The sequence below is a fragment of the Anser brachyrhynchus genome (assembly GCF_964034855.1).
Source record: "Anser brachyrhynchus genome assembly, chromosome: 21".
NCBI lineage: Eukaryota > Metazoa > Chordata > Aves > Anseriformes > Anatidae > Anser > Anser brachyrhynchus.
Genome location: NC_137714.1, coordinates 7,731,567 through 7,755,040, shown reverse-complemented (window position 1 = coordinate 7,755,040; position 23,474 = coordinate 7,731,567). Strand labels below are relative to the sequence as shown.

Below are 23,474 nucleotides of genomic sequence, written 5' to 3'. Positions count from 1 at the left end.
CCCTTCTTCCAGAAGGACTGCAACGATCCCACCACGTGGAGAGAAAGTAATTCTGCAGGAATGCGAGACGTAACCCTCCTGCTAGGAGGAGCGAGCGGTTCAGAGAGGAACGCCGCCGGTTCTTAACCTTAGTGAGGTTGCCCGGGTACTTCTGGTCAGAAAGCTGTGCCTCCCGAGACGCTCGGGCTAGCGTTTTCAGGGGTGTCCGCCCAGCGGGAGCCCTTCCCTGCCCCCTGAGACCCCTGAGGTCCACCAGACACCTCTGAAAACCTAGCTCTCTCGGGGTGCCGTGAGGGTTCTATGATATTTGTAGACCGTACCGAGCGTGCTCTGAAAATGGTCGAACCATCACCCAAACGACGTAGAGGAAATTCCTCGGGATGTCTTGCTCACAAAGCCAGGGTACTGCTTGTGAGGTGCAGGATGCGTACGCCTTTTATAAAGGCAACAGCTCATGTTTATGTCCTTATAGGAAAGGAAGTTACGGCTGTGCTGTCGATTTTGCAATAAATATTTATCCAAGTCTTTTATGAAAGGCAGGTGTACAAATTATATTTACTGTTGGGTACCCTACCCCCAGGGCAGGATGTAAATTCAGTACAACCCGCGGATGCTCTGACACGTTGTATGTGAGACGCACCAACCGCGTAACCCACGACAGAAACCGCTGTGACCTTCAGAAGTTGCACAAACTTTCACTGGCACGAAAATAAATAAAAATCTGGCTAAGAACGGCTTGCTGGCTTTATCGTGTGGTTTGCAGGGATTGTTTCCCCGCGGTGCCGGGCTTTGGGGGGTGGAGCAGGAGAGGCCGGGCTCGGGGAGGGCAGCACCACACCGCCCGGGGCCTCAGCACCTCAGGGCCCCGAGCCCACCCCGGGCACGATCGCGCTCGGGAAGCAGCCTCGGGGCGCTCAGCGACCCGCGTCCGCCATCAGCCTGACGCGGGGGGATTCAGGCAGGGCAGGTGTGAGGCCCCCGATAGCGCTCGATATCTTCCGATAACGCCCGATACCGCCCGATAGTCGCCGACAGCGCCGCTGCCCTCTCCCTGAGCCCGCTGAGGTGACCCGCGGCCGCCCCCGCGCATGCGCACGCCGCCCGCCGCCTCATGGCATAATGCACGCGCCCCGCCTCATTGCCATGCAAATCTATGCGCATACATTTGCATACCGAATAAGCCCCCGGCGAGGAGCGGGCTGCGCTCAAAATGGCGGAGCGGGGCGGGCGAGGGAGCGGCGGTCACGGCAGTTTGGACAAGAGCATCACCCTGCCGCCCGACGAGATCTTCCGCAACCTGGAGAACGCCAAGCGCTTCGCCATCGACATCGGTAACCGGGCCGGAGCCGCGGGGGGGCCGCGGCAAGGAGGGGGCGGCGGCGGAGGAACGGGCGGCGGCTCTCGCTCCGCTGAGGGGACTCACCGGGGCCCGGCGGCCCACCGCGGCGCGGGGCTCGCTGGGAAATGTAGTCACCTGAGGGGTCTCGCCGGGCGAGGGGTGCCAGAGGGGGACTACAGCTCCCGGCAGAAGGCGCGGCGAGGGGGGCTGCGCGGGGCACGGCGGGAGTTGAAGTCCCGTCACCTGGCGGGTACAGGGCGCGGGCGGGGAGTGGCACTACAAGTCCCGGCGTGCCGTGCGCGGCCCTTAACGGGCGGCGGGGGGAGCGCTCTGAGGGACAGCGCGGGGCTGCCCTTGGCGGCCGAGGGGGGCGAGGAGAGCCCGGCGGGCTGAGGCGGCGGCCGGGGCCTGCCCTGTCCCGATTCCCTTCCCCTCGGTGCCTCCGGAGCAGCGGGGCCCACAAACAGGGGCTGCTCCTCCCCACAGCCCGTGGCGGGGCCTGAGGGCTGGCCCCAGGCCCCAGCGCACCGAGGGGGTGCCCCCTGGGGAGAGCCCGGGCACGCGTTTTGCTTCCATTCCATAAGTTCTAGTGAGTAAAAGGGCGTAAAAACACCGAAAATGAAACGTTCTGCCATCACGGCACCATGCGGTCACACTGCTCCCTTAATCCTCTGGGTCCTGCCCTGCTCTGGGTGCTGGGGGCTTGCAGGGGGAGAACACACCGTAATACAAGGGCTTTTACCACACCACAAGGCTCTCTGCACCCTCAGAAGGTAGCTGTTTGTTTCCCGTTAAAATAACAGCTGGAATGGGCACTTCCTGAGGGTCAGAGCAGAATTAGAGCTGCAGGATTAGTTACAAAGCCTGGCTGCGTGGCTCAGCTGGTGTTCCGAGTGGATTTAAGTCTTTAAAAAATGATTGAGGAAGGGAAGGAGGTATAAGCATCACTAGGTGAACATTTACCAATGTACCTACATTAGCAGCACTAGCTAAATGCTACGTAATTCATCTCTCAGTGCCATACAAACTATTGCATTTGAAAACAATCTTTGCAATTGGTTTAAAGGAAGCTTTTCCTCCTAGCAGATATATATATATATATTTACAAAAAAGGGAAAAAAAAACTCACCTTTATGCAGTAAGCCAGCAGAACAGTTTGGATTTTGTTTACCAGAAACTTTAAAGCATTGGCTAGTGACCTGAAACAAGATCTGAGGGCAGGCAAGCTTTACTGCTTTTGTTGCTATAAGTGTCTGCCAGTGATTGCTCCGAATTGACCTCACTTGAATTTTGCTGGAGAAAGCCTTTCATTTTCTTAGAGGCTGCAAAAAATTCCTTGTTTATTCAGCACTATGGAAGAATTGAGAGTACTGCTATGTAGGCAAAGCTACAAGCACTAACCGATTATTTTTTCCACTTGCCTAAACTGCATTTCTTGATTTTATTTGCTCATAAGGCAGAGTGTAGGGCCACTGCATTTAGTCATTATGACCTAACAGACAGATTTTTACTTACTGTCAAGACTTAAGTTTTAACCCAGAAGCTGATTATAATTATTTGGTTGGTCTTTCTTACAGCATGTTCTATGAGATTGCATGGTAAAGTTACCGAGGGGGGTAACATGCCAAATCTTTGTCAAGAAGCCAATTATGCACACAGATTTAAATTCACATGCTAGAGCTGTAGCACTGAGAAGTATGGACCTTCTGCCTGCCTTGTACTCGTGTTCTCAACATGGGTACCAAGTCAGAGCTGACTTTCTGTATAAGAAGAGTGGTTCTGCAGTCCAGGCTACTTTTATTCGGATTTAAAAATTAAGGTTTTCCTCAAACAGCCACAGCAGCTGAGAGTTTTATGAAACATACTGATACCTTAACACAGAAGTGGTTAACAGGCTTCCCCCTCTTTTCTGAAGAAATTAATGGCTTCATGACTTTGACTTTCATGGTCAAATACCTACTTGAGTAAGTTACCACCAGGTACTGTTTTGCCCTAAGAAAAATGACTTAACGAAATTACTCAGTCTGACTTCATACGTTATGCAATCACTGCAAACATACAAATAAAATCCTCTTACGAGCAGCAAATTTGGGGGGTTCTAGAAATCTTACTAACAAGGTAAGCAAGTAGGTGCTATATGAATCCATGCTTTACCTTCAGTTCTCACTTAGCTATAGAGCAGAACTTCAGGTTTCTTATTTCTGCTCATCTTCAGCAGTCTCCAACATGAGGTAGGCACATGCTCATCCTGGGGAGCTTTACCCGTAGAGTAGTTCATTTGGAGTTAACTAGGCAAAATCAGTTTTCCAGTCAAGGGTTCTTTGGGTCACTACAGTAGGCGCTTAGCTTAATTATATCTGGCTTTACTAGAGGAGAACTCAGCTAAACAAGAACTCGTAGGCAAAGTATACATAAACATAAGTGAGATTGTTTGCTCTAAGGTGAGGCATTCATCATTACTTGTCATCTTCTTAACAGGTGGTTCATTAACCAAGTTGGCTTATTATTCGACTGTGCAGCACAAAGTGGCAAGAGTGAGATCCTTTGATCATTCTGGAAAGGTGAGAACTGCATCAGTCAATTGCATATGATAGACTCATAAGAAAGGTACAGCCAGGACTGGAAGTGAAGTACTAGGCTGGCTTTTCATAGTACAATAGAAATCTTATCTGAAACTGCAATGCTCTTTAAAATACACATTCTAGTTTCTACTGACAGAGCTCACAATATCCTTAAGCATTCGTACAGCAGCTCAGAGTGTGGCTTTGGTTAAAAACCTTTTAGCGTATTTCACAGGAAACCAACCCTTAGCATGGGTTTGGTGGTTACTTTTGCTTTGCAAGTTCAGTCTATCTCTAGATACAAATCCACGTGATTATACGTTCATCATACATGTTCTTTGCTGAAATTGCAAGGCTTCAATGTTGTACAGCCCATACATGAGCAAACTCAGTTATGTTCCTTGTTTGCACCATAGATACATACGGATGGCACAGTTAATGTTTGAAATAGTTATTTGCTAGACCAATTAGTATGACACTTGTGAAAAAACAAGTAAACATAACTGTTTCATACATAGATTTCAGGCATGTCTAATACATGCAAAAAAATTGATTATATTCCCAGCTTAAATAATACTAAGATGTGTTTAAATGGTATTTCTTTTTGAAAGTAGTTTGTGAAACTATGTTTAGTAGCATTAACAGAGTTATAAGGCCTAGGAAGCACAAGTATTGATGTTTAATAATTCAACATATATCCTTGTTTCTTCAGGAAGGATTTTGAATAATCTGTAAGAAATTGTTTTCTTTTAAAGGACATAGAAAATGAACCTTTGTATGAAATATCGGTTCAGGAGGAGATTACAGCTCGGCTTCACTTCATTAAGTTTGAGAACACTTACATTGAGACTTGTCTAGATTTCATCAAAGACCATCTTGTCAATACAGAGACTAAAGTCATCAAAGCTACAGGTGGTGGCGCCTATAAATTCAAAGATCTTATTGAAAAGAAGTTGGGGTTGAAGTAAGTGAAACTGTTTAAATTTAGTTATGGGAATGTGTTTCTTTGAAGTGCGTTTTAGTAGACTGACTTTCCCTTTTACCCTTAAAAGCCGTATACATAGCAAAGTTGAGGCAGGAGAATTTGTGTGTGCACCTTGGTCAGATCAGACTGAACATAAGTTGTAGAAAGGTACTGTATCGTGAACTGACGCAGCAGGGGTCCAGTAACAGAGCCAACAGGAAGGAAGCTGGGGGCTAGGAGAAAGGCAGTAACAAGGAAGAAAGCATGGTATTATCACAGCTTTTTGTATAAAGGATTTGGCTTGCACCCATTCTATTTTTAAACTTAAACTCCTCTGTATCGTAATTACAGTGATTATTTTTTTACTCTTCTCAACTAGCAGCATTTCAATGGTGGTATCCTAGATGTCAGTAGCATGCTTCTGAACTCTTGGTCAACACCCAACTACACAAAACCTACAATAATATATAAAGTGCAATAACATTTGAACTACAGCAAGTAGGGAGTGAGCTTGTTACTAACAATTTTAATTGAGAACTTTTGATCTGTTACTCTTGAGTTGTGTTTTTTTAATTATGAGTCAGTATTTAAGATCTAAAGGTGAAATCTACAAAAGGCAGACTGTGTTATTAAAAGCCAAAGTATTGTTGGCAAATGCTTTTTATTCTGTGTGTACCTAATAGCTACAGTTGCCTGGTTCTCAAGTTACGAAGCTTCTAACGTTTTTCCATGCATGCCCGGAAGTAAATAATTGAGGCAACATAGTAATTTATTGCATAGATCATGCCTCAACTTCATGCAGCATAGCCTTGTAGGAGACAGAATGGTAGTTTCCTGAATTTACAGCCTCATAAGTTTACCGTTCAAAAACTTTATCAAAAGCCATATGCTAAAAAAAGCCACTGTAAATATAGATAAACATATCATTCACTTACACCAACATAAAACATTACCTGCTGCTACTGGGGGAGAACTTCAGAGCACCTCTCATACAGCATATTCCTCAGTTTCTGAAGTACTCCGTTCATCTCTTTTTACACTGCTTTTTCAATATCTTTCTTTTCCGATAGGTAGGATTCTATTAACATTTTTTTTTCAAACCAGCCTCAATCAGTGCCTTATTGGCTGTTACTAAGTGCCAGTTAATCGAGACTAGATTGCAGTTCCCTTCTTCTCTAGTACTATGGGGCATGTGCTGATTTTTTTTTTTTCCCGTAGAAGCAGCTTCTCTTTCCTGACAAAGTTAAAGTACTCTGTATTAATAGAGATGTATGTTTTGCTTTGCTTATGTGCTTTCAAAAAAGGGCTTATGATATTTCCTTTCAGAAATTCAGCACATGTCAGCAACAATACATAATACAGAAGTTCACAGAAGTCACTTATCTAAGTTACGTGTCATGTTCCTAGTGTTCCTGCTCAGGATATGTACAGTTGTGAAGCCCATTATTCCTGTGAAGTCTCTTTTCTTGTGTTTGGTAATGCCAGCAGTAAGCTCCTTGCAGTTGTTATAATCTGCTCTAAATGAGCGCTGAAATGTTGAGGTGGCCTTTTGTCCTTTTTGAAGAAGGCAGCAGAAGAGCAATAGAATATTATGCTGTGTTAGAAAATGAGTTTGTTCCATTAATTGCCAGATAAGTTTCTGACCTACGTTATTGCATGGGTGCACATAGAGTTGTGCTAGCACTAGCACACTAGAGAGGCAATAGAACCAAGCAAACAGGAGCAGACTTATTTTTACTGACAGCATGATTAATGTAAGATCAAAGTTACTGTGTAACTGCAGTCCAGTGTTGGGCTGTGTTCTGCCACTGAAGTTGAACGTCAGTACATATGCAGATCTCGGTTTTGTGGTTTAAGAGATCTGGGCTTTTGCCATATAGTGTGGGTTGGTATCTCCTACTTACAAAGTCTTAAAAGTTAATGCAAAGGATACTTGCTTATCAGCAGGGCTGTGAAATTTATAATAAGGTTTTCTCTCTTTCCCCTTCAGAGTAGATAAAGAAGACGTAATGACCTGCCTCATTAAAGGATGTAACTTTGTGCTAAGGAACATACCCCATGAAGTGTTTGCATACCAGAAAGATTCAGATACAGAATTCCGATTTCAGACAAACCACCCAAATATTTTCCCTTATTTACTGGTGAATATTGGCTCTGGGGTTTCTATAGTGAAGGTGAGTGGTTGCTAAAATGTTTTGTTGTAGAATTTGACAGAGATGGTCTGAAACATTACTATTTTAGATTTGTAGTTGTTTCTTCATGGGTAATACAATGTTGAGAAAGAAAATACATATTTTTTTCTTTTCTTACATAGTTATGAATGTTTTCCTGCAATAGTGAATGGGATCTTTTTAAATAAAATTTAACTTGGTGTTTAGAGAAGTTGTTATATTAACTGACGGGACAAAGGCTGTCAGATCAGAACTATTTTTTTCTTTTAATACACTGTTTAGGGGATTAAATGTAATGTCCATAAGTAGGATATTTGGTCTAGAATTAAATACAAAGATTTCGAATACTACTTGTGTTGTAGGTGTGTGGAACATGTAGCTCTGGAGAACTCACCTGATGTTTATACAGTTAAATAGTTCTGCCTGCACCAGTTCCACTTCTCAAAAACCCCACATCTTCTCATATTTTACTGTGTGTGTGTATAGCTACAATATGACTTTCTAGACAAATCTGCCTTGTTTTATTGACAGGTAGAAACAGAAGACAAATTTGAATGGATAGGAGGGAGCTCAATTGGAGGTGGAACCTTCTGGGGTCTTGGAGCACTGCTCACAAAAACAAAGGTATCAGAGCATCGGTTTTAAGGGACATGGGGTGATAAAAGATGTGCTAAGAGGTGGACTGCTAAAACTCTTTAAATAAGGAGAAATAACAATTTTAAGTGATATTTGTATAAGGAACTAGAAACCCAATATGACTGCACTAGAAAATGAAAAAATATCTCTTGTGGGGCGTTATGTTTTATTCAGAGAGCTGCTGGCCTTGTACAGACATGGAACAGGCAGTTCTGCAGTGCTCAGGGCGATTTTAATACCTCTCCATTAGGTGCATGTGGTCGTAAACTGTTAGAAAAAGGCTGAGTCCTTGACTTGTGTTTGCATTTTCTGTGCTTCTGATGTATAAAGGGAAGCTTTAAATGCAAAAAGTGCTAGTAGAACAGAGGCAAAAACATTAAGATGCTCAGCAGTGGCAAAATAATGATCCTGCTTGAGTCAAGGAGTTGGTCAACAAGGATGAATAATGGCTATGATGCAAAGAATAGCCTGCTCTAAGTGGCCTGCTAATTTTCTGTACCCTTTTTCAATATGAAATGCCTGCATAGTACCTGGAATAGGATCCACAGAAGCAAAAGAGAGAGCTCCTAATTATTGCAAAATATCTGGAAGTAGGGAGGAGTTACACCTCTCTTACATTACACTTCACGCTTCCAGGGGTTCAACACTTAAATCCCAGGTTGGTCATCTGCCAGAGTAAGGCCTGATCTAGTACTACTCTGCCTAACTCAGCTCTTAAATCATGCTGTTTTTTCCTGTCTCAGAGATCCATGTGACTTAAATACGTGCTCCTAAATGTCACCAATGTAGAAAAAGCTAGAGTTACATATGCACCAAATAAGAAAATGTCAAAGGGAAGACCCATACTTAAAATATTTTTGTCTGATGCATTTAAAAACAAATTGTAGAATATGACAATGTCAGCTCCTATTTTTTTATGGTTTTGTAGAAGTGGAAATTAGCATTAACAGATCTATAAATATTGATTATTGGGATCATGCAGATTTTGTGCAAGTTTTAATTTCAGGGACATTAATGCATTTCTTCACTTGTAAAGACAGACAACTGTTTGTTTTTAAGCTTTTTTTTTTTATATGCCTCATGAAGACATAATTCTGCTTGCTGTTAGCTACTGTGTTCCTGACTTCATTCCAAGACAAGAGATATACGAGGGTTCTGACTTTAATATGCTCTAATCTGGAGGAGATTAAAGGTGCTAGACTAGGAGAACCATTTGGTAATTTACTTGCCAAAATATTATAAAATCCAATCCTGTTGGTGATGCTGGATAAAGCCCTTTTTATTTATGCCTGTACAACGTACTGTCAATTCCATACTCACTGGAGTTGCACGGAGAGCAGAATTTGGCAAATTTTGCCTTATTTCGTACTGCTCAAGTTTTCAATGGCATAATTCTGCCAGAGACTTTTCAGTTCTCCAGAATACTGCAAGATAGACAAAGCGATTAATTGTGCACTCCACTTCTACTTTTATGCGGAACTTCACCTAATTATTTGTAGATAACAGAATCACAGAATGATTGAGGTTGGAAGGGGCCCAACTTAATCTCAGTCTGTTTGATAAGATGTGGGCTTGGGATAAATCCTTGTTATTAGAAATGCTGTCTCTTTTACTGGCAGGGTTGGTTCCAAGCCAAAGCCCCTGTTTTGGTTTGTTGTGTTTGTTTATTTATTTATTTTTATTTTTGTCAGTAAGGATGCTGCAGAACTCAGTTTGTGGGCAAGGTTTTCTGGCTGTCCCAAAAACCTAGAGTAACTCTGCTTCTCATCCTCAGAAATTTGATGAATTGCTGCAGCTCGCTTCAAAGGGACAGCACACAAATGTAGACATGTTGGTGAAAGATGTGTACGGAGGCGCCTGCCAGACCCTGGGGCTAAGTGGAAATCTGATAGCTAGCAGCTTTGGGAAATCTACTACAGCAGATAAAGGTATCAGTATAGAAAAGATCTTCCCAAGATTTGCTATACAATTAATACTTTAGATTGCCTGTCAGCGTGGATTTGCTACTTGTACAAGCTTCCTGTGAACGCTTATCAGGATGGAGAAACAGTTGCCAATTTCATCAGCGTAAATGGATGCTGCCTTATCCATTTCCCTATGTTATGTGTGTGGGCTGAGAGGGGGCACTGAACACTGCCTGAGTCGCTCCAGTTATTTAGAGTTGCTCTTTGAAACTAATGAGGAGAAGAAATTCAACCATGTCCTCCAGCCCTTGGGAATCTGATGTTTGTAACGTTCTCCAGGCAAGTAGAGCTGGAAAATAACTACCAGTGTTTCTCATGATCTTGCCTAGGTTTATTTTGCCTGCACGATACTTTATTGATTAAAGATACTATCCAGTACTGCCTTGCAAGCAGGCATTCAGTTTTTCAGTTTGGGATTCCATAAGTCTAGGCAAACAACAAAGATAACTGTCTAGATAGCCCACTGTTTATGTGGAAAATACAATTGGCTGTGTTGGTCCAGAAAAACACCTATGGCAGTGATTTACTGTAACCTGCGACTTTATTTGCGGTGTTCTAATAAAATGCTTGCAGCACATCACACATCGAGGTGGATGGATGAACCGTTATCCATGTTTCCTAGAGATGAAATGGAGTTCGTGCCATTTGCTATTGACCTTTCAAGCAGACTTCTTTCAAGCAATATTTCACAGCAGCTCAGTGCTTTTCCACAGTGTTTTCAGTCAAATACATGCTGCTTGTTGTTTGGTACTTGGTTAATAACAAGATTTTGGGTTGGGGGGTAACACCTTTGTTCTACACACATAGAGCCTGGTCAAACAAAGGGATATTTTTTCTCTAGCTGTAGGTTCTTTGTTTTAAAAAATCTGTATGGTTCCTTTGAGCATTCTTCAGCTGTGTTTAATTTTTCTTGCTATTTCCTTCTTTTAAGAGTTTTCCAAAGAAGATATGGCGAAAAGCTTACTACACATGATCAGCAATGACATTGGTCAACTTGCCTGCCTCTATGCCAAACTCCATAATTTAGATAAAATATATTTTGGAGGATTCTTTATTCGGGGTCACCCAGTTACCATGCGCACAATAACCTACAGTATCAACTTCTTCTCAAAGGTAACGAAAACAGAGATTCTCCTAATAGCAAATTCATGTGTCTAGGTATCTTCTTCTAGGAGTTTGGGGGACTTAAAATAAATAGATTCCCACCTTAAATCAGCTTAAAGGACTGCTCTTAGGTAGGTAAGGCAGGGCTAGAAGGATCTGTTGTGGGAGGGGTGAAATAAATGTGAATTGCCTAGGAATTCTCTCTAGCCTCTCTTTCTCTCTCTCTCTATTTATTTTTGATTGACAGTAATTTTCACTATTTTCTTAGATAGCTGCCACTGTTATTCAATTCCTCTTGCTGACTTCAACTATTTCTTTTCACCCCCCAGGCTATGCAATGTGGGATTGTTCTGCTGAGATAATTAGCAGCTAATATTGGTGGTGGTAGCTTGGGCTTTTGTTGGTGGTTTTATTAAAAAAAAAAAAAAGCTGTAATCCTTTCCAGGTTTTGAGGCTGTGGCAAATACTAACGATATTTCAGTAGAAAACCGGTGCAGTCCAAAAGCTCACTTAATGCTTGGTACGGGTAGATCGGTTCCTGCACCTTCGCAATGCATGTCGCAGTTTCGTAGAACCACTGATGCTATTTTTACCTCATCTCAGTGCTTCAAGCAAGAGACTCCTATATGCCGCTTTATTTTCCTTTGTTTCACCATTGCAGTCTTTCTGTAAAACCTTGGTTGCATTTCAAGAAAACTACCACAAAACTGCAGCTCTAGATTCTTGTAAGCACAACCTTATCAGCGATTCAGTCTGTACAAAAATCTCACTGTAAATTATTTTTTTCCCCCTCCACTATAGTTAAACCCAGCGTTAACTTTTCTGATATTATCTGCTGTAGACCTGGCTTACTATCCTTCAGAGGAGGTCTCACTCAGCCTTGTCTAGGAAAGCTACGGGTGCTAGGGTGGGTGGTGGTCCTGTTCTCCCTGGCATTCTTTTATACGTTAACATTTAAGCTAACTAACCTGGTGGGGCAAATGCCTATGGAGAATGTACAGGGTGACTGTATATTGTTGCATGTTAAACAGCAGTGTAATGAAATAAAGAAAATGAAGAGTGGCTTGAATGTGGTGGATGCGCAGTGGCACACACGTTGATGACCTAGAGATCAGCTGACCTTATATTTCCAGCCTGTTCAAGCAAGAGGAGTTGAATATTCAGGGAATGATGCAGTGGTCTTTCCTGGCGAAGCATTCGCTTCCCTCTGCTTCTGTGGTTGCGCAGGCTTAGAATACGCGCCATTTCTGCATGTATTTTTTTCCAGCTGTCTTAGAATTGTGGAATGATGTATGTAAGCAGGTCCTCCTGAAGCTGTGTTTCAGAAACACCATTTTTGGAGCACCATTAAAATTACTGAATGTGTTAGAATGTAGCACAAATGAATATTATCATCTTCAGTTGTTTCTATTAAATTTAAGTGTAAATCTAGTGACGAAGAAGTACATGTTAGCCATCAGGGACCATCCAATTGCAATGTTTCATATTGTGGCAGGGAGAGGTTCAGGCATTGTTCCTGAGACATGAAGGCTACCTGGGAGCCATTGGGGCATTTTTAAAAGGAGCTGAACAAGACAGTAAGTACAGCATTGCTATGTTCTGTATATGCTGTGTTCTGAAATGTCAGTGTAATGTCCAAGTTTCTCTTAAGAGGCTGCATGTAAGTTGTTGCCTAAATAAATACATTTGGCACTAATAAACACAGATGCTGGGCTTTGCTTTTATATATTCTGGCAAGAACACGTTAATTTCTCACTGTTTTCCTGCTCACCTTTGAGAATCCAGCAGGATTTGGCTCTTCTCTTTTCTGCATTTCTGCAAAGAGCAGTCATACCTCAAAATCAAATTGGGGAAATTGAGTTTCTGAGAACTTTCCTCCTCTTTAAGAGGCCAGCTTCTGAATTCAGTTAATGTACTGCAGAAGACCGGCATCTCAAAACTTACTCATTTGAGTGAAAAGCCTCACAGATATTTATGAAGGATGAGACACTTCTTTCCAGCATTCTTTGGGTATAGGATGCTTTGGTTGAATTTTGCCATTTGTATTTTTTCTTTCCTTTAATTTCTTGTTGATGTACTAGCAAGCCATTCAGTACCTTACTAATAGTGGAAAAAAGAATGAGGTGGTTAACGATACTTAGTTTCAGTAAATATCAAATGTACCTCAGAGCAATGGATGTGGAAGTCATTTCATACCCACTTTATAGATGTGGGCAGGGAACCAGCTACTAAGGAATTAAAGACATTACTTCTGTAGCATGTTCTGTACATCTGAACTTAATTAAACTCCTAGAAAAATTCTAGAAATAACTAGTGTTTATATGAAATTTACACTATGCTTTGAGAGTTTTGCAGTATATTCTGTTAATAATGGATTTATATTCAGAAATAAGAAAGTAGTTCTCTGATGACAGAAAAAGTAGCCGTCTATAATGCTTTGAAGACATCCTGCTCTTTATAGCCATTAATGATAAAAAAAAAAAGTGGTTTAAAAAATGATGTTAGAATTCCAGTTGTCTTGTGTCTCATTCAGTTTAATTTGAAGCTCTTTAGAGGTAGGTAAGTCAGCAAGAAGTTAAAACATACCTACTGGGGCCTAGAGGGAAAAAATCTGATTTATGTATAAAGTCAAGGAGAAATGGCTTTTGCAGTGAAACAGCTTCTCTGAAGGGGTGCTGACTCTAGACTCGCGCATGGGAGTATTTTCAGTTTTATTTTCAGATTATGTGTCTCTCTCTCTTTCTCTTTTCTAGATCCAAACCAGTATAGCTGGGGAGAGAATTACGCTGGGAGTTCTGGTCTCATGAGCACATCACCTGATGTTTACCCCATGCAGAGAACCAGGAGTGGTACAGTATGTGGTTGTCTTTCCTAGAACTACGTGCTTTCTCTTGGCAGTGGTGCTTTGAGCCTAGACAGTTATTCTAAAACTAGTTGCTTCTTGTCCCTGGGGCTGTGCTGCTTACCGAAAGAAGTGACTAACACAGCGTCCTGTATCATGTGTGATGGTGTCGTGTTGTGCGCAATGATGTCTTGTGTCATCTGTGATGGTTTGATGTAATGCTTCATAAAAGCAGATCACGGCTGCTACTTTGTCTTGTTCTGCCTCACCAAAGGTGGGAGAAAATATTAGTCTCCTGCCCTTTCTTTGAAGTAGCTTGGATTTGCTATCATTGAAATACTGTGCTTGAGAATTTTGAGTCTGATGTTCCATGTCTTTAAGCATCATTTATTTACTTCCTACGAAGAGAGAAATATATAACTGCACAGAAGAGCATGATCCCAGTCATCTCTTAAATACAGTAACTCCAATTTCACAGTGAAACTGGCATACAGTAAGCAATTAGAAAATACCTTAAGGTTCTTAAATTATTCTAAGTCTGGATCTGCTGAAAAGTGCTTTTGAAAAGAAGGCACTGTGGTGGAGCTCAGCATGTTTTACTGTCTTCTGTTGATCAGCACGCCAGTGTTTTTCATGTCAAGTTTTTTTTTTTTTTTTTTTTTTATTTCCTCCCTCATTGGTTTATCTCCTCCCAGTCTTCAGAAAGTAGCTTCATGTACTTGGGGGAAAACTTGGCTTTGGTTGGTTATTTCCTGTTTGTTACTAGGCATTTTTAGACCCAAAGATGATGTATAAAACTCTTACAGATTTGTGTAGGCCTTGTGCTAGTTTAACTTGTTATGAATCAATTTCTGAAAAAGCTCTAATAAATCTTTCATTTTTCACCTAGTTTGACATGTTTGAAATGGATAGGCTGGAGAGACCACTTGTTAACCTGCCACTGCTAAAGGACCCATCGACCTATATTCCAGACACTGTTGACCTCACGGATGATGCCATGGCCAGAAAATACTGGCTTACCTGTTTTGAGGAGGCACTGGATGGGGTAAATGTCACAAAGGAGTTGTGTGTGTGAGTGATGACTGAAGAGTAAAGCAAATGGAGGGGTTGTTTTTCAGCCTGAACTTTAGGTCAGTTAAAAAGAAGAGTAATTTGATCGGTAACTTCAGTTTTTCCTCTTCTCTACCAGGTGGCAAAGCGTGCTGCAGCCAGTCAACCAGATTCTGTTGATGCACCTGAGAGAGCTGAAAAGTTCCGACAGAAATACTGGAACAAGCTCCAGACGCTCAGACAGCAGCCTTTGTAAGTGTCTTTCATTTTCCTGCTTTCATCACCTGGCTGCTTCTGTTGAGCAGAGCAAATTAAAAGCAAGCTATAAACTAACTAAAAGCTAAATAAAAGCTTTTATTAAATATTAAGCAGAGCAAACTGAAAGCTACGTAGGCTGGAGCAAGTTGATGTGCCAAATGTCAGGTCCTCTGAACAGAACCATGGGATTTCCCTATTAGAATTTCTCAGTTAAATTCTGTCTCAGCAGAAAAATGACTAATGGTCTAGAAGTTAATAAAAGCAGTAATGTGTTAGTTCAATTGTCTGGCAACTTTGCTCTGAACATTTTCCCTCTCTATTTAAGTAGTCTGTTTAGTAGATTCACCACTTAGAGACTGTTTTAGCACATGTGGCATGTGAAGACTTTTAACTGAAACGTTTGTCTTACATGCCGTGACTTACTGGAATTCATCCTAATTATGGAGGAAACAGGAGAAAATACCTTTTTTCTGTTTGAAGTAGTTGATCTGTTTTCCCCTCTCCCTTTTTAAAGTGCATATGGTACCTTAACAGTTAGAAGTCTTTTGGATACAAGGGAACACTGTTTAAACGAGTTCAATTTTCCGGATCCCTATTCAAAGGTAAGTTGTTCTTGTTTTACAGGGTGGACAACGTGTAAGTTCAAGACACTTTTTCCATACTCTAAAACGTTGTATAAGTAATGGTTTATATAGGGAGATTAGTAACTACCTTGCAGCAGCTGTAACTGGTTGGTGGTTGCTGCTCTGAGGAGAAACAGCAGTTGCTGGTGGGATGTAAAGCCTTTGACCTGTAACCTGCTGAATGCAGTCGTGGTGAGGATAGTGCTAACACAAAGTTGGTTGTGTTGTGCTTCTGAGAAGGGAACTGGTGGTGTCCATCCCGCTCCTGATGAGTACATGGTGTCCTTCATCAGATGCTATTGTAACTTGCTCCTTCAGTGAGGAGGTGTTTCCTTCAGTTTAGAAGTAAGGAGACTACATGGAGAGGCTCCACTTCTGCTCATGGATAACCTTATAAATGACCTGAGAACTTCAGTTCTGAGTAATCAGTTTACTTCCTCTTATACTGAGGCTACTACTGCAGTCTAGCTGACTTCAGGAATTTTTTTCTTTCCTGTTTTTCTCCTCATGGTACGAAAACCATTTTCAAAATTAAGGAAAGTTACGTGTAGCTGTGTAAGTACTTCTGAATAAATGTGAGACTTTCAGACAGTTGTAAAAGGCAATTGGCAGTATTACCTTGTAGAGCAGTTAACAATCTCAAGAGCTCCATGCAAAAGTCACTAATGGTATGAAGTTAATTTCTGTGTTCTTTTAGTTACCTTAAAGTGTGTTTTCTTTCCTTCTCCTGACCCAAAAAGGAAAGAAAAGGAAATTGGGGGCAGGGAGGAAGTGTCTCACAAGCAAAATCATCCTCCCCAACACCATCGCTCCCCAAAAAGGCCTGGAAAAACAAAACAAATCTGTTCACTGTGTTCCTTAATTGCTGAGGCAGTCTCTCCTTAAACCAAACTGTGCCACTTTCCTGCATCTTGTCTCTGGGTTAATTTCCTGCTGTGCTGTAAAAAGTTTCTTGATTGCTTTTGTAACTGTTGAGATACTTTGCTGAGTTGGGTTGGAGTGTATATAATACAAATGCATAACCTGAAGCTCTTAAAAGAATTTGTTGCTATTCTGCAGCTGTTCACTCTTTGGGGTTTATTTTGCTGGGGGAGAGGACGTGTGAAGTCATCATTTCTCAAAAATAGCTTTCCGTAGGTCTGATCCTCACCACTTTTGTGTGGACACAGGAACAATAGCAGTGACAGTGTCTGGTTAGAGACTTTTTTGACTGTTGCTCTGTTTCTACAAAGTACATAGAAGCTTCTCCATAGCTGCACTGTCAGATGTCACATTCACTCTAAGAAAGAGTTAAAACTGTATGAGGTGGCTTTTATGTATGTTTGCTCTTTTTTTTTTTGTAATTCAGACAAGATAGTGGCAAAAAAAGATGATGTAAAGATGGTACTTAATACCACTCCTACATTTTTAAGTAGAACTAGCTGTGTAACACTGATCTCTCTGGAGGTAGAAGTGGAGGAAAAAAAAGTCAAGAGCTTCTAGGCATCTAGAATGATGAACCTCTTGAAGCAAAAATTAAACACAAAAAAACACCTCCAGTTTTTGTAAAACTGCTAGTGGTAAGCCTCCTCGTGCAGATTACCTGGTTTTGGTGGATCATGTTGCTGCTTAAGTGTCTTTTTTGTGTGTCTGTTCTTCCATTCCCCAGTCTGCCCAAGATCTATCATACCTCTAATCTATTTTTTTTTTTAAAGTAATTCTTAGGCTACAGAACATATACTAGCGCTAATAAAGATTTTTATTAGAATCCCAGGAAACTTTTTTCTTGCTGATACTAAGCATGCTGATAACAGTAACTTGTTGGTCCATTAGAGGCCATGAACGTAGAGGAGAATGCTTGAACGCGGTCTTGGGACTGAGACAACCAATGATGGGTAAGAATTTTTTGTCTATAAATCCGATGTTTCATGTCTTTCTTACAGGTAAAGCAGAAAGAAAATGGCATAGCCTTAAAATGTTTTCAAAGCGTAATCGAATCTTTGGATTCATTAGGCTGGGAGGAGAGGCAGTTTGCTCTGGTGAAAGGACTTCTTGCGGGGAATGTCTTTGACTGGGGAGCAAAAGCAGTCTCAGAGTAGGTGTTAAATATTTTAAAAGCACCCTTTTAAGATACAGAATATCCAATTGTTCATTTTAAAAATAAGTAAATAAAGTGCGCCCATCTAACTTTAATTATAGTTTGTATTTTACCGTAATCATATGTTGGTTGTTTATTTGCAAGCGTTGTTGTGGTGCAGCAAAGTTTACATTTCCACCCTTAAAAACCTGGCAGACACGTTGCTGTGAGTGTTTGAGTTAAGTGATAGAGCATTTAATATTCCAGCCTGGCTGCTTTGCTTGTAGCATGGTTAATAATTAATTGGGTATGTGTTGTACTTAATCTGATACTACGTGCCTCTAGTAGAAAATACGCTGTTTTTCTGCAACCCACAGTTGTCCTGATATCACTCGTTCAATGGGCTGTAAGCTAGGTTGGGTGGTCTCTTCTGATGACTAAATACTAAGTATTTTTGATCAACATACATTTCTATTGCTGTTTTGAGAGCTTTTTTCCTCACATGCTTTCAGCAGCTATGAATTCACGTGAGGATATAAATGCCAGCTGTCTTAAAACATTTTTGATTTTGAAGCTCTCAATTTTACAGCTGTTTTTGTGGGGTTGATAACATAGATCCAGTAACATGGGAGAGAGTCACTGCCTCACAGCTGACATTCAGCTCTTCCTTTCCCTTTCTGCATCTTTAAGGAGTTTTCCCCTCTGAGTAAACCAAAAAAAAGTCCACTCAAAACAAGGTGATTCAAGGCTGCCTTGGCGCTCTTAGACTTGGGGTACTTCTGATGCTGCCCACAGCCACAGAAACTTGAGCTGCCACCTGTCAGAGCAGATAGTCTAGTTGCTACTTGTGGTAAGTGTAGCTCTCCCTCCCTTTGAGGAAGGAACTAAGAGATGTACAGGCTGAGTTACGCGTCAGTACTAGATGTAAGGAACTTTGAGACATGACTGGCAAGCACTGCCTGCACGGTGTAACATTTTAACTGGCAGCTTGGAATCTAGCCTCATTACCTGTATGCTCATCACCACCTAAGTGTTTGGAGCTACTTTGCTGTACGTACAGTCAATAGCTTTTAGATCCTGTACCTAGTTCTTTTTTTTTTTTTTTTTCCCCTGCCTACACAGGTACAACTTTAAAATACCTTCTGTGAACTAATCTTCAAATCAGACTTTGTATAGCACTGGTTTCCTATGCAGATATTTTAGACCCTGACTACATTTATGGTAGTCTGCAGACCAGAAGGTTTCTTTTTTTGCCTGCAGAGTAGTTTCTGCAAACGTTTGTATATTGCTGTAGCTTTTTCCTTTTAGCATAATAACGCTCTAATTTAACACACATCTGAGCTTTTTGTGTTTAACATCAGAACAATGTGTCTGTTTCTCAGTCATTGGACCTACCCACACTCCATATGATAATCAGTGCAATAAAATTGCTGACCACCTGCTAGAGGAATGTTTGAATTGTGTTTTTATGTGATTAAGTTGCTTAATGTGTACCCTTTATTTCTCTCGTGATACAGCGTTCTGGAATCTGAGCCACAATTTGGATTTGAAGAAGCCAAATCAAAACTGCAAGGTACAGGGGGAGACGTGTGGTGGTGGTGGTTGGAACTGGATGTTGTGTTAATGTGAGTGGAGGAGAGCGGGAAGGTGTTTGTTGTGACAGTTGTGCTGCCCAGATGATGAGGACCCATTCGTACTTGCTGGGTTTGTCTGAAATACAGGTTACAGAGTTTCAGGGCAACGTTGCTCTTTGTATTCCAAAGGAACTGGAACCTGAAAGCCTATCTCCTTGCACAGAAGTCTTAGCTGCACAGGTGTTTGGAATATCTTGGCTGTGCTATTTTTGTACTGTTCTAATCCTGTCAAAGCAGTAGCGTCCCCTCAAGTACAACACCATCCATCTTAGGATGAGCCCTAATGGTATTTAGCTCACGTGACTCCATTGCTTTATTATGAAAATTCCATTTCAAGAGCACTGTAATTGAGGTATTCCCATAATTAAGAGCTTAAGAACTCTTTGAATATACAGTTTTAACATTCAAAACCTGAGCTCAACTGCTTCAGCATCTTTAAAAAGACCTAACATACAGATTTACTCATTGCCTAAAAGTAACACTAACACGATTTTGTTTGTGACGCAGAACGTCCCTGGTTAGAAGACTCCTACAGTCAGTGGCTAGAGCGACTGAAGGTACGATGCCACAATTGTTACTAACCATTGAGTAATTTAATACATTAATCTTGAAAAAAAACCTTGTTAGCTTGTTTTTAACAGATTTAACAGAACCCCGTTCAGGCAACTCAAAATAAACTCTGTCAATACAGTACCAGTAATTCAGCAGCCTTACCATAAAGAAAGGACTAAAAGGAATTTGACACCTCATTACTTACCAAGTTTCTTAGCTGAATTCCTGCAGGAACTGCAATGTTTGTAACCCGGCTGCTTTCAGAGCTCTTCCAGCATACCCATAGTTCCCTTCTTTATCAGGGCACTTATTTCTACACAGCTAGACCTGTAATTTTGAAAACTTGAACCCAAATATAATGTCTGCATTGCTCCTCCATCTCAGTAATCAAGCTAAAACCTGCATTAATTAAGGAGCTTTCTGAAAGTAATTAATCAATTAGCAAAGCTTTTTGGCTCTGTGTGATGTTTATTACTATTTAATTAAGGTTCGCTGAAAAGCGTAAATGTTTTTTGGTTCTCTCTGTAGATCTATGTTGGAAATGATAGACAAAAGTTTGGTATAAGTAGACTGCTCCAAATCATTGCATATTGTGTCTTGAAAGTATCATCTAATCATAGAATCATTTAGGTTGGAAAAGACCTCTAAGATCTAATCCTTCATGACAGTGCTAATTAAGGAAGTTCAAGCACTGTCCTGACCATTTTTTTTTTCTTAGGAATTGAGCATTAGTTACAGTAGGAATTCTTCTGCTGGTACAAACTGCAGTGAACTAAACTTCATAACATCAGATTTAGAACAAATCAAAAGGTTAATGGAGAATAGGAAATATTTCTTTATTTTAGGATGTCACTGCCCCCAGCAGTCCATCCTGCCCTTTCCTGGCAGAAGGAAATCCTGTTCACCTTACAGCATGCTAGCTTAAAACGTCCACAAAGGTAGGTTCACCCTGATAACCAACATGTTCGTGTAGGCAGCTGTCCATGCTGCTGCGTCTGTTTTAGGGAAGGTTATTCTCCAGCTGCATGGAGTAACAAAATGGGATTTCTAATCTAGCCTCCCAATGGTAGGATTATAGGTGTGACTGCCCACCCTTCAGAACCCTCTGAAGTAAGCTCCTGTTCCCAGCTGCTGGAGTCAGACACATCTTTGGCAGCTGTAGGTTAATTAACAGAGTTTGAGACAGCTCTCAAATAAAGCGAAATAACTATAGGCTGTTTTAAATAACTGTGCAAAGACAATCCTAGGGAAACTGATTTTGCTTAAGATCAGGGGTAAGTGAAGTGTTATGCTGCTGCTAGGTAATGAAAATTGCCAATCATTTAGGGGTATAAAACCTGGGGTCTTAAAGTGAGTGTTTCTAAATAACATGAACTATTCAGTGAACTAAATTATGAACTAAATTCTGAATGCATTGTTTTTTCTCTTGCAGGAGGGTCCCCCTCATAAATGTGCCTTAATTTTCGCAGATAACAGTGGAATAGACATAATTTTAGGAGTCTTTCCTTTTGTGAGAGAGCTCCTCTCTAGAGGGACAGAGGTAAGTGGTTTTTGTTGTAGAGTCAGCATGTAACGGAGCTTCTGTAATTGGTTAAAGGTTTGTTAAATATCTACTAGCAGTGCACTTTGTGAGACCAGCTCAGCACACCTAAATTGGGAATGATCCAGTTTAGGGCAATGAGCTTCAGTCCCAAAATCCCTGGTACTCTGAGGTCTAACTTTAAGTAAGTAGACTGCAAAAAGTAACAGAGCAAAGGGGGACTCTGTCAGATCTAAGTTTGCTAAACCAGGGTTTATGATGTCAAAAGACCTGAAGTAGCTGGTTAACTTGGGAGGGGTGGGGGGAAATAAGGACTGGGCCTCTTAGGCCTTCTCGTCTCTCAATTCCTCTCTTATTTTATAAACCAGGCAATGACAGTCTTTAAACAAACAAGCAGCTCTAACACCATGTATGGACTGCATTAATCAGTGAACTATTCTGACATCTTTGCCTCAGGTTATATTGGCTTGTAACTCTGGCCCTGCCCTGAATGATGTCACCTACAGTGAATCCCTGATTGTTGCTGAGCGGATAGCAGCGATGGATCCAGTTATTCAGTAAGCATATAACCCATCTTCATTACATATCATACAAAACATGAAAGGAAAAGAAACCAGTTCCTTCGCCTTCTAACACACATAGTTATTTGTGTTTATTGCTGTCTGAACTCTGCAACCTGGAAGTAAGATACAGAGGCTGATCAGCTTGAGGTGAAAAATCTAGAAAGTGGTTCTTGTGGTACAGCATTATCTCTTGTTAGTGTCATCCCTGATAAGGACTCAAGCTACTAAACCACTGTGCTTTCTATGTTAAAAATGAAGAGAGGAAAATATACATCATGCACAGACTAGCCTATGTAGAGGATATATATATATATATATATATATATATATATATAAAATACACATACACACACAGAGATACATATATATAGATAGATAGATAGATAGATAGATATATAAAACTAAATAACCTGTTTCTCAAGGAAACATGTTTCTGAGTCCTAGCAGGAAAAGAAACCTTTGCAAAGTACACTCACCTATTCGCTGTCTGGCTTATTACCGGCGTTGTATGACTATGTTTGACAGACCATCTTGTAACTCTTTTTATTTTTATATTTTTTAAATAAAGATCTGCACTGCAGGAAGAGAAGCTGCTGTTGGTCCAGACAGGTTCAAGTTCTCCGTGTCTAGACCTAAGGTATATTGACAAAGTACCCAATTGTTATTTGTTTTCATCAGGTGATGTATAACCAGAGACTTCGTATGTGCTCTGGAGTATCTCAGCCACACTTCACAGAAATCATTAAGAGTTGCTCAGTCTGGATTTGCAGACTTGTGATATTGATCAAGCCTTCCTAGTTGTTCTATAGCTTGTTTCATTTTGGTGTTCAGCAATTATATGTTATCAGTTTCATAGGCAACTTAATTATTGGTGATGCAAAATACTGTGTGCGACCAAGACATCAACTTGAGCATAAGAAGCATTTCATGTTGTTAATCTATTTATTTTTTATTTATATATCTCTATGGCAGAGAGAACTTAACCTGTGTTTTCTGGGAAATCCCAATTCTGTATGCATTTAATGAAGCTTTCAAAACTACATCTCATTCCCATTTCCTTTGATTAAGATGTTCCTTGTTTAATGGCATCAGAAATTCCATACCCCACCACCTTTTCTATAAAAGCTAAAGCCCGTAGAACATCTTGTCTTTATTTGTAGCATGTGTAGGGATGACTGTTTCTAAGCAGACCTCTCATTTCAGCCGCCTCGATAAAGGTCTGGCTGTGCTGGTCAGAGAACGGAAGACGGACTTGGTTATCATTGAAGGCATGGGTCGTGCCATCCACACGAATTATTACGCGGCTTTGAAGTGTGAGAGCCTCAAGCTTGCCGTTATCAAAAACTCCTGGCTTGCCGATCGTCTCGGAGGGAAAATCTTCAGTGTCATTTTTAAGTATGAAGTGCCATGTAAATGATATGGATCCGGTCATCGGGGTGAACAGGAGCAGCAGAATGGACTTGCACTAGTTTTACTTTAACTGTAAAGAATGTATTTTTATTACAACAGGGAAAAGAGGTCACAGGAAATTCCATATTTATATTGTGCTTTTGTGACTTAAAGCAACAATATGATTCACTCTATAGTATACACACTCAAATATATATATGTATATCT

The 23,474-nt window shown here is 41.0% G+C and overlaps 2 protein-coding genes across 4 annotated transcripts in view; one reads left to right on the top strand and one right to left on the bottom strand.

Annotated features, from left to right (window-relative positions):
• LOC308181336 (transcription factor HES-5-like) overlaps positions 1-1,309 on the bottom strand; it is a 29,949-nt gene extending 28,640 nt beyond the window's left edge. Inside the window, exon 1 of one of the 3 annotated variants that reach the window (XR_013941416.1) lies at positions 1,174-1,279. The gene's annotated coding sequence lies outside the window, so the exon portion shown is untranslated. Of the gene's footprint in view, positions 1-1,173 lie in introns of all 3 variants that reach the window. The other 2 variants (XR_013941417.1, XM_080564508.1) reach the window with 2 other exon arrangements.
• PANK4 (pantothenate kinase 4 (inactive)) lies at positions 1,198-23,474 on the top strand. Its single transcript, XM_080564446.1, has 19 exons — positions 1,198-1,331; positions 3,818-3,900; positions 4,656-4,864; positions 6,855-7,038; positions 7,567-7,659; positions 9,446-9,599; positions 10,567-10,748; positions 12,235-12,316; positions 13,493-13,593; positions 14,471-14,626; positions 14,771-14,883; positions 15,404-15,491; positions 17,435-17,586; positions 19,086-19,141; positions 19,710-19,759; positions 21,187-21,294; positions 21,751-21,851; positions 22,426-22,494; positions 23,061-23,474. The coding sequence occupies exons 1-19, from the start codon at positions 1,211-1,213 to the stop codon at positions 23,272-23,274; spliced, it is 2,316 nt and encodes a 771-aa protein (XP_080420572.1). The 5' UTR covers positions 1,198-1,210; the 3' UTR covers positions 23,275-23,474.

Excerpts from the sequence above, each read along its gene's own strand:
- PANK4 (XM_080564446.1), top strand. The coding sequence starts at position 1,211 with ATGGCGGAGCGGGGCGGGCGAGGGAGCGGCGGTCACGGCAGTTTGGAC. Across the intron at positions 7,660-9,445 it reads CACTGCTCACAAAAACAAAG|AAATTTGATGAATTGCTGCA; the intron begins GTATCAGAGCAT and ends TCTCATCCTCAG. Across the intron at positions 21,852-22,425 it reads GCGATGGATCCAGTTATTCA|ATCTGCACTGCAGGAAGAGA; the intron begins GTAAGCATATAA and ends TTTTAAATAAAG.